Consider the following 11,266-nt stretch of genomic DNA (forward strand, 5'->3'; position numbering starts at 1 on the left):
GCGAGTGTCCCCAGGACAGGAGAGCCCTGTCCCGGAGAAGCAGGAGCTGCACCAACCTTCCCAGGTGGAAAGGCGCCCACAGGGAGTTAGAGCAGGACCTCAGGAGGGTGGGGATGCCCTCAGGCTCCCTGAGACACTAACAGATACCTACACGCCCAGGAGAGTGCGCCAGGCTCCCTAAGGGCTGCAGCGCGCACTGCGGGACCTGGAGCAGCTTGGAGGGGCTCAGGCGGCGGCTCCGCGGAGGGGGCTGCGTGGCCCCGGGAGCAGCTCGGAGGGGCTCAGGGGTGGCTCTGCGGAGAGGCGGCTGTGCGGCCGGGAGGGTAAATCCAACAGCGCAGGCCCCAGAGCACAGGGCGCCAGGACACAGCCCAGGATCCAGCCTCCCCCGGGACAGGCAGAGGCCTGGAGGGCCCATGACAGCAAAGACGCTCCTGCCCCAAGCTGAGCAGATCAGAGGCCCCGCCTCAGAGCCTCCAGGCCCTGCAGACAGAGAGCTCTGTAGTTACTGTGGGGGCTGAATCCAGGTTTCCAGAGCTGCCACAGCCACTGGGGTTGTTCCTCCAGGGGCCTCACGGGGTAAACAACCCCCACTGAGCCCTGCACCAGGCTCCCCCAAGTGCTAACACCTGAAAATCAGCACAACAGGCCCCTCCCCCAGAAGACCAGCTAGACGGACAAGTTCCAGGGGAAGCCAAGGGACTTAAAGTATACAGAATCAGAAGATACTCCCCCGTGGTTTTTTTTTTTTCTTTCTTTTTGATTAATGATTGCTTCCCCCACCCTTTTTTCCCCTTTCTTTATTTTTCTTTCTCTTTTTCTTCTCTTTTTTCCTTTTTTCTTCCTTTTTTCTTTTTTCTTTTTCTCTTTTCTTTTCTTCTCTCTTTTTTTCTCCTTTTCCCAATACAACTTGTTTTTAGCCACTCTGCACGGAGCAAAATGACTAGAAGGAAAACCTCACCTCAAAAGAAAAAATCAGAAACAGTCCTCTCTCCCACAGAATTACAAAATCTGGATTACAATTCAATGTCAGAAAGCCAATTCAGAAGCACTATTATACAGCTACTGGTGGCTCTAGAAAAAAGCATAAAGGACTCAAGAGAATTCATGACTGCAGAATTTAGATCCAATCATGCAGAAATTAAAAATGAATTGAATGAGATGCAAACCAAACTAGAAGTCCTAATAATGAGGGTTAACGAGGTGGAAGAACGAGTGAGTGACATAGAAGACAAGTTGATGGCAAAGAGGGAAGCTGAGGAAAAAAGAGACAGACAATTAAAAGACCATGAAGACAGATTAAGGGAAATAAACCACAGCCTGAGGAAGAAAAAACTACGTTTAATTGGGGTTCCCGAGGGTGCCCAAAGGGCCAGAGGGCCAGAATATGTATTTGAACAAATCCTAGCTGAAAACTTTCCTAATCTGGGAAGGGAAACAGGCATTCAGATCAGGGAAATAGAGAGATCCCCCCTAAAATCAATAAAAACCGTTCAACACCCGGACATTTAATAGTTAAGCTTGCAAATTCCAAAGATAAAGAGAAGATCCTTAAAGCAGCAAGAGACAAGAAATCCCTGACTTTTATGGGGAGGAATATTAGGGTAACAGCAGACCTCTCCACAGAGACCTGGCAGGCCAGAAAGTGGTGGCAGGATATATTCAGGGTCCTAAAGGAGAAGAACATGCAACCAAGAATACTTTATCCAGCAAGGCTCTCATTCAAAATGGAAGGAGAGGGGTCCCGGGGTGGCTCAGCGGTTTAGCGCCTGCCTTTGGCCCAGGGCGCGATCCTGGAGTCCCACAATCGAGTCCCACGTCGGGCTCCCTGCATGGAGCCTGCCTCTCCCTCTGCCTGTGTCTCTGCCTCTCTCTCTCTATGTCTCTCATAAATAAATAAAATCTTTAAAAAAAATGGAAGGAGAGATAAAGAGCTTCCAAGACAGGCAGGAACTGAAAGAATATGTGAACTCCAAACCAGCTCTGCAAGAAATTTTAAGGGGGACTCTTAAAATTCCCCTTTAAGAAGAAGTTCAGTGGAACAATCCACAAAAACAAGGACTGAATAGATATCATGATGACACTAAACTCATATCTGTCAATAGTAACTCTGAACGTGAACGGGCTTAATGACCCCATCAAAAAGCTCAGGGTTTCAGACTGGATAAAAAAGCAGGACCCATCTATTTGCTGTCTACAAGACACTCATTTTAGACAGAAGGACACCTACAACCTGAAAATAAAAGGTTGGAGAACCATTTACCATTCAAATGGTCCTCATAAGAAAGCAGGGGTAGCCATCCTTATATCAGATAAACTAAAATTTACCCCAAAGACTGTAGTGAGAGATGAAGAGGGACACTATATCATACTTAAAGGATCTATCCAGCAAGAGGACTTAACAATCCTCAATATATATGCCCCGAATGTGGGAGCTGCCAAATATTTAAACCAATTAATAACCAAAGTGAAGAAATAGTTAGATAATAATACACTTATACTTGATGACTTCAGTCTAGGTCTTTCTACCCTCGATAGGTCTTCTAAGCACAACATCTCCAAAGAAACGAGAGCTTTAAATGATACACTGGACCAGATGGATTTCACAGATATCTACAGAACTTTACATCCAAACTCAACTGAATACACATTCTTCTCAAGTGCACATGGAACTTACTCCAGAATAGACCACATACTGGGTCACAAATCGGGTCTGAACCTATACCAAAAGATTGGGATCGTCCCCTGGATATTCTCAGACCATAATGCCTTGAAATTAGAACTACATCACAACAAGAAGTTTGGAAGGACCTCAAACACGTGGAGGTTAAGGACCATCCTGCTAAAAGATGAAAGGGTCAACCAGGAAATTTTTCTTTTTTTTATTTTTTATTTATGATAGGCACACAGTGAGAGAGAGAGAGGCAGAGACACAGGCAGAGGGAGAAGCAGGCTCCATGCACCGGGAGCCCGATGTGGGATTCGATCCCGGGTCTCCAGGATGGCGCCCTGGGCCAAAGGCAGGCGCCAAACCGCTGCGTCACACAGGGATCCCCAACCAGGAAATTAAGGAAGAATTAAAAAGATTCATGGAAACTAATGAGAATCAAGATACAACCGTTCAAAATCTTTGGGATGCAGCAATAGCAGTCCTAAGGGGGAAATACATCGCAATACAAGCATCCATTCAAAAACTGGAAAGAACTCAAACACAACAGCTGACCTTACACATAAAGGAGCTAGAGAAAAAACAGCAGATGGACCCTAAGCCCAGCAGAAGAGGAGAGTTAATTAAAATTCGAGCAGAACTCAACGAAATCGAGACCAGAAGAACTGTGGAACAGATCAACAGAACTAGAAGTTGGTTTTTTGAAAGAATTAATAAGAGAGACAAACCATTAGCCAACCTTATTAAAAAGAAGAGAGAGGAGACTCAAATTAATAAACTCATGAATGAGAAAGGAGAGATCACTACCAACACCAAGGAAATACAAATGATTTTAAAAACATATTATGAACAGCTATACGCCAATAAATTAGGCAATCTAGAAGAAATGGACGCATTCCTGGAAAGCCACAAACTACCAAAACTGGAACAGGAAGAAATAGAAAACCTGAACAGGCCAATAACCAGGGAGAAAATTGAAGCAGTCATCCAAAACCTCCCAAGACACAAGAGTCCAGGGCCAGATGGCTTCCCAGGGGAATTCTATCAAACGTTTAAGGAAGAAATCATACCTATTCTACTAAAGCTGTTTGGAAAGATAGAAAGAGATGGAGTACTTCCAAATTCATTCTATGAGGCCAGCATCACCTTAATTCCAAAACCAGACAAAGACCCCACCAAAAAGGAGAATTACAGACCACTATCCCTGATGAACATGGATGCAAAAATTCTCAACAAGATACTAGCTAATAGAATCAAATAGCACATTAAGAAAATTATTCACCATGACCAAGTAGGATTTATCCCCAGGACACAAGGCTGTATCTTTGGGAAGATACAGATGCAATGAAATGCTGAGACACCTGCACCCCAATATTTATAGCAGCAATGTCCACAATAGCCAAACTGTGGAAGGATCCTCAGTGTCCATCGAAAGATGAATGGATAAAGATGTGGTTTATGTATACAATGGAATATTACTCAGCCATTAGAAACGACAAATACCCACCATTTGCTTCAGCGTGGATGGAACTGGAGGGTATTATGCTGAGTGAAGTAAGTCAATCGGAGAAGGACAAACAGTGTATGGTCTCATTCATTTGGGGAATATAAATAATAGTGAAAGGGAATATAAGGGAAGGGAGAGGAAATGTGTGGGAAATATCAGAAAGGGAGACAGAACATAGACTCCTAACTCTGGGAAACGAACTAGGGGTGGTGGAAGGGGAGGAGGCCGGGGGGTGGGGGTGAGTGGGTGACTGGCACTGAGGGGGACACTTGACGGAATGAGCCCTGGGTGTTATTCTGTATGTTGGTAAATTGAACACCAATAAAAAATTAATTTATTAAAAAAAGAAAAAAATTAATTTGAGAAAGAGGGGACAGTACTGAAGCCCATTCTGGGTATAGGAACTGGACTTGGAAGAGCAAAACCTGGGGCCTATGTAACAATTCTAAAGAAAGGAAAGGCTTTCTGGGCATAGGCCTATTTATAGAGCCAATTCTGGGTCCCTTTTTAAATCTTCCTCTTCTCACCATAACATAAAGTGAGCTCTTCCCAGAATCCCACATCTCCATGTCTGGCCTCTCTCCCTCTCTTTGGTTGACTCCTGGATAGAATATTAGCTTAGATAATAAGTGTTAATAAAATATTTACAATGTTTATAAAATAAAATTTATTTTTTATTATCATTTATGTTCATATTTTAAAAAAATAATTTATTTTTATTATGATTATTTCAACATGTGTCTTTGACCTAGCAGCTGATTCTGGCCCCTAGAAGCTTTTTAGAAGTGAATCTACAGTTCTAAAGTGCTGCTCAGCTGGCAGGGTCCTTTGAGGCCAGCCAAGCTGACCTCCTCACTGTAAAAATAGCCTAGAAACACTGAGATCCAAGGAGAGGGAATGTGTTAATGGTCCAGAGCTTCAGGTTTATAGTGTTGAACACTCCACACAAAAGGAAGACCTGCTTCCAGGTCTAGAGGACTTCACAGGCTGAGGAGGAAACAATATACATGAGAGCACTCACATGTAAACATACACAATTTACCTTTAACATGTACAGGATGTTACCCTGAGTCCCAGTCCTGTCTCTGTATGCATTAGCTCAAGCTAACAGATTTGGAGAAAATAGAAAGGGGTACTCTAAACATGTTAGAGAATGAAAATATTTTATCTGTTAAAGAAAGCACTATTATTTAGTAGTAGTAACTCTGCCACTAATTCTCTGTGGCCTGGAGCCCAGTTTTTCCCTCCCAGGAGACTTAATTTAATATCCCTTTTACCTTTAGGTTCTAGAATTTGATTTGTCACAGATAGAGTAGCACAATTTGAGTCAGCTATGAAAAGCTGAGTTCTTATCACATAGGAGACACCAAGCTAACATACATCTGGCCTCTCCCTCTAAAGATATGGAACAAGCAGAGATTCAGCAAGAACACCTTGGGGTGTTCTTGGGTCTCACTTAGCTATTACTTAGGCTTAGCTACCTAAAAATCTGTCTCAATTCTCATGGATATAAAAGAAGATGGAGAAATACCCAAGGACATAATGTTTCTATGGGATAGTCAGACCTCTTTTAGGATATATATCCAGCATTAATTTCTCAAAGGTAGCCTGGAAAAACTGGTCCATATTCACACGGAAGTGAGTTTCCCCAGGAGGTGGTAAGAAACAAGACTTGTGAAGACCAGTTGAAGGAGTTAGGGCTTGTTTATCTTGGAGAAGAGATGAATCAAGGGGACATGATGTCTGCCCTCAGAACTCTAAAGGGTTGTCACAGCATCGAGGGAGTAGATATGTTCTATGTGTCTCCAAGGAACACAGTTGCAGACTTAGGATAGAAGCCACAAGGAAATGAATTTAGTTAAATACAAGGAAGAACTTCTTAACATTTGGAACTGCCCTTGTATAGACTACATAGTCTGGAAAAGTGGCCAATTCTCAGTCACTGGACATATGTGAACAGATATTTTGAGCACTGTTCATAGCAGTGAAGAGTGGGTTTAGGCCAATTTTAAGGTCCAATCTAGCTATTAGACAACATTCCTTCTTTGAAGGTTATGCATCTTAACAAGCATCAAGACCTGGAGACAGAGGGGTTAAGGTATAACTATAGAATTTCAGGTGAAAGAAAATGGAGGAGGGATTTGGGTGGCATTGAGCACCTTCTTAATGTCCCAGAGATATGGCAAGTACTAGAAAATCATGTGGATGTTTTTCAAGAGAGGATCCTTTTCATTTTTTCCCAAACTTACCTCCTGGCTTCTTCAGCAGTCTTCACCTACTCAAAGCTGAAAGAGTCTGCAGCACTATGTGAGAACACTCGCCTATTCAGCAGAAATAGACTTTCCTCAGTAGCCATTCAGTTCCAACCCTCCAGCCTTTTTCCCATGCCAGCAGTGGCAACCAGTCCCCTTCTGCTGCCTTACCATAGGTAACCACTGTTAGGTGGCCCAGGAACAGGAGGCCCAGTAAGAGCCCCATCACAGCCAGAATCCCTTTTGTCCTTTCTTCTAGACTCCTGATATCAAAGTTGCTTAGACTTCTGATGGCTGCCAGCGTCTGTGCCTACTCAGTTCCCTTCCTCCTCTATATCTCTCACTTGGACTCCCAGCCCCATCTCACATTCTCCTTCCTTCCCTATTTCAGCACAAGTCACATGAGCACCTCTTCCCTCCCCTGCCTGGGATTGGAGGTTCAGGGTGAGTGAAGCAATTCTTCCCCCTGCTAGGATATTGACTTGACTTTCCATGGAACCAATAGGTCTCTCTGGTCTTTGGTCTCCCAGGCTGTGTTTATTTTGAGTTTCTTCCACAAGACTCAGAGGTTTGAGGGGGGTGACCTTTGGGATGAGTTTTTTCTCTCCAATATAGGGGTATTTTCCTTTTTGGTGGGCCTGGGAGGAGAGATCAACATTGCTGACCTGTACAATATTCAGCAGTCAACTTCTGCGTGATACACCTATGCAAATGAACAGTCTTGGGAGTTGGTGCCTGTGGCTTCAGATTTTAAGAGATTAAGCGTATGAAAGAGCTTTCTACAAATTAAGGCTTAAATAATTGGCAAGCCCGTGGGTAAAGTTGCATGAGGGATATATACTCCCATATCTCATATTCAGAAAGCTCTTTGAATCACTTTTCTCCAATAGCTCTACCTCTTTGGTGGTAAGTGTGCTCATTAGGATTCTATTATTTATTTCTTTAAATATTTTATTTATTTGAGAGAGAGAAGCAGGCTCCATGCAGGGAGCCTGATGTGGGACTCGATCCCGGGACTCCAGGATCACACCCTGGGTGGGAGTCAGGCACTAAACTGTTGAGCCACCCAGGGATCCTGTTTATTTTTTAAAGGGAAAGCTAAGCTTAACATCTAGTGTACTCACCCATTCACCTGGTAGTGGTATGCTCTATTAGGTTGAACTTTTCAATTTCTGTCTGGCCTGGTGATTGTATTTTTGAACTACCTCTGGCCTCTTATTAGGACTTTCTAGATGTGAAGGTAAAGAAATGTCCTAGGAAACATGCACAGCATTTCTTTGGGGAAGAATTTCAATCATACAGTGGGATCAGTAGCCCTGAGAAGAACATTGAAGAGGAAGTCAGGAAACTTGGAGAAGAGCCTGGCTCTGCATCTACTTCATTCTGAGAATTTGAGCAAGTTAAATCTGAACATCAGCTTCCTCAATTACAACCAAGGCACTATTAGATTTGATGTTTATAGCATTTCAGATTTTTAAAAATCAAACTACACAATACATACAATAACAACAATAAAAATGATAGCCACTATCTTTTTTATTGGAGTTCAATTTGCCAACATATACCATAACACCCAGTGCTCATCCAGCCAAGTGCCCATAAGTGAATTCTTTATAATTAAGTCTGATTTTGATTTCTCTCTCTCCTTCACTGCCTCTCTTTCCCTTTGCTCACTTGTTTTGTTTTTCAAATTCCATATACAAGTGAAATCATATTCTATTTGTCTTTCTCTGACTATTTCATTTAGCATTATACTCTCTAGCTCCATCCATGCTGTTGCACATGACAAGATTTTATTCTTTTATTTTATTTTTATTTATTTATATATATTTATTATTTTATTTTATTATTTTTCTTTTTAAAGATTTTATTTATTTGTTCACTACAGACACACACACACACACACACACACACACACACACACACACAGAGGCAGAGGCAGAGGCAGAGGGAGAAGCAGGCTCCATGCAGGGAGCCCAACATGGGACTGGATCCCGGGTCTCCAGGATCATACCCTGGGCTGAAGGCGGCGCTAAACTGCTGGGCCACCAGGCTGCCCTTATTTTATCATTTTATTTTTAATTTTTTATATCTTATTATTTAGTTATTTATTCATGAGAGACACACACATTGACAGAGGCAGAGACAGAGGCAGAGGGAGAAGCAGGCTTCATGCAGGGAGCCTGATCGGCTCGGGGCTCCGGCTCTGGCTCCATCCGGGATTCCGGGATCATGTCCTGAGCCAAAGGCAGACGCTGGACCACCGAGCCACCCAGGTATCCCAGCTATAAATATCTTCTTAATCGTTCATGAATCAATGAACACTTAGGCGGCTTCCATGTCTGGGCTATTGTAAATAATGCTCTGGAAAATAGAGGTGCATGTATCTCTTTGAATTAGGATATTCATTGGTAATTGAATTGGTATTCATTGGGTAAATACCTAGTAGTGGAATAGCTGGATCATAGGGCAGTTTTATTCTTAACTTTTTTAAAAAAATATTTTATTTATTTATTTATTTATTTATTTATTTATTTATTTATTTATTTATTTATTCTTGAGAGACAGAGAGAGAGAGTGTGTGTGTGTGAGAGAGAGAGAGGGAGGCAGAGAGAGGAGCAGGCTCCATGCAGGGAGACTGACGTGGGATTCGAAACCAGGACTCCAGGATCACACCCTGGGCTGAAGGCAGTGCTAAACCGCTGCACCACCCGGACTGCTCTATTTTTAATTTTTTGAGGAACCCCCATGCTGTTTTTCCAGAGTGTCTGCACAAGTTTGCATTCCTACAAAGAGTGCAAGAGGATTATACTTCCACTACATCTTCACCAACACCTGTTGTTTTCTGTTGTTGATTTTAGCCGCTCTGACAGCTGTGAGGTGATACCTCATTGTAGTTTTGATTTGAATTTCCCTGATGATTAGCACTGCTCAGCATCTTTGCATGTGTCTGTTAGTCACCTGTATGTGGACTTGGAAAAATGTCTATTCATGTCTTCTGCTCATTCTTAATTTTTAAATTTTTATTTATCTTTTATTTTTTATTGGAGTTCAATTTGCCAACATATACCATAACACCCAGCGCTCATCCCACCAAGTGCCCCCCTCAGTGCCCATCACCTAGTCACCGCAACCCCCCGCTCACTTCCCCTTCCACTGCCCCTTGTTCAATTCCCAGAGTTAAGTCTCTCATGTTTTCTCACCCTCACTGATATTTTCACTCATTTTCTCTACTTTCCCTTCATTACCTTTCACTAATTTTTATATTCCCCAAATGAATGAGACCATATAATGTTTGTCGTTTTCTGACTGACTTATTTTATTCAGCATAATACCCGCCAGGTCCCTCCACGTCGAAGCAAATGGTAGGTATTCGTCATTTCTAATGGCTGAATAATATTCCATTGTATACATAGACCACATATTCTTTGTCCATTCATCTTTCGATGGACACCGATGCTCCTTCCACAGTTTGGCTATTGTGGACGTTGCTGCTATAAACACTGGGGTGCAGGTGTCCTGGCGTTACACTGCATCTGTAACTTTGGGGTAAATCCCCAGCAGTGCAATTGCAGGGTCATAAGGCAGATCTATTTTTAACTCTTTGAGGAACTTCCACACAGTTTTCCAGAGTGGCTGCACCAGTTCACATTCCAACCAACAATGCAAGACAGTTCCCCTTTCTCCACATCCCCTCCAACATTTGTTGTTTCCTGTTTTGTTAATTTTCCCCATTCTCACTAGTGTGAGATGGTATCTCATTGTGGTTTTGATTTGTGTTTCCCTGATGGCCACTGATGCAGAGCATTTTTTCATTTGCTTGTTGGCCATGTCTATGTCTTCCTCTGTGAGATTTCTGTTCATGTCTTTTGCCCATTTCAGGATTGGATTTTTTGTTTCTTTTCTACTGAGTTGAATAAGTTCTTTATAGATCTTGGATACTAATCCTTTTTCTGATAAGTTATTTGCAAATATCTTCTCCCATTCTGTAGGTTGTCTTTTAGTTTTGTTGACTGTTTCTTTTGCTGTGAAGAGGCTTCTTATCTTGATGAAGTCCCAATAATTCATTTTTGCTTTAGTTTCTCTTCCCTTCATGGATGTATCTTGCAAGAAGTTGCTGTGGCCAAGTTCAAAAAGGGTGTTGCCTGTGTTCTCTTCTAGGATTTTGATGGAATCTTGTCTCACATTTAGCTCTTTCATCCATTTTGAGCTTATCTTTGTGTATGGTGTAAGAGAATGGTCTAGTTTCATTCTTCTACATGTGCATGTCCAATTTTCCCAGCACCATTTATTGAAGTGACTGTCCTTGTTCCAGTGGATAGTCTTTCCTTCTTTGTTGAATATTAGTAGACCAGAGAGTTGAGGGACCATTTCTGGGTTCTCTATTCTATTCCATTGATTTATGTGTCTGTTTTTGTGCCAGTTCCACACTGTCTTGATGACCACAGCTTTGTAGCACAACCTGAAATCTGGCATTGTGATGCCCCCAGCTATGGTTTTCTTTTTTAATATGCCCCTGGCTATTCAGGGTCTTTTCTGATTCCACACAAATCTTAAGATGATTTGTTCCAACTCTCTTAAAGAAGTCCATGGTATTTTGATAGGGATTGCATTAAATGTGTAAATTGCCCTGGGTATCATTGATATTTTCACAATATCAGTTCTTCCAATTCATGAGCATGGAATATTTTTCCATCTCTTTGTGTCTTCCTCAATTTCTTTCAGAAGTGTTGTGTGGTATTTAGGGTATAGATCCTTTATGGCTTTGGTTAGGTTTATTACTAGGTATCTTGTGCTTTCGGGTGCAATTTTCAATGGGACTGACTCCTTCATTTCTCT

General features: G+C 42.2%; 1 protein-coding gene across 6 annotated transcripts in view; it reads right to left on the minus strand.

The window, feature by feature from the left end:
* VSIG4 (V-set and immunoglobulin domain containing 4) overlaps nt 1-6,793 on the minus strand; it is a 60,007-nt gene extending 53,214 nt beyond the window's left edge. For 2 of the 6 annotated variants that reach the window (XM_035712352.2, XM_025466059.3), the window contains exon 1: nt 6,599-6,790. In XM_035712352.2, coding sequence (XP_035568245.1) covers nt 6,599-6,653 — 55 coding nt within the window. In that variant the 5' untranslated portion in view covers nt 6,654-6,790. Of the gene's footprint in view, nt 1-6,598 lie in introns of all 6 variants that reach the window. The other 4 variants (XM_025466062.3, XM_025466060.3, XM_025466061.3 and 1 more) reach the window with 4 other exon arrangements.
* Nucleotides 6,794-11,266: the final 4,473 nt, after the last annotated feature.

The sequence above is a fragment of the Canis lupus genome, chromosome X (assembly GCF_003254725.2).
Source record: "Canis lupus dingo isolate Sandy chromosome X, ASM325472v2, whole genome shotgun sequence".
Taxonomy (NCBI): domain Eukaryota; kingdom Metazoa; phylum Chordata; class Mammalia; order Carnivora; family Canidae; genus Canis; species Canis lupus.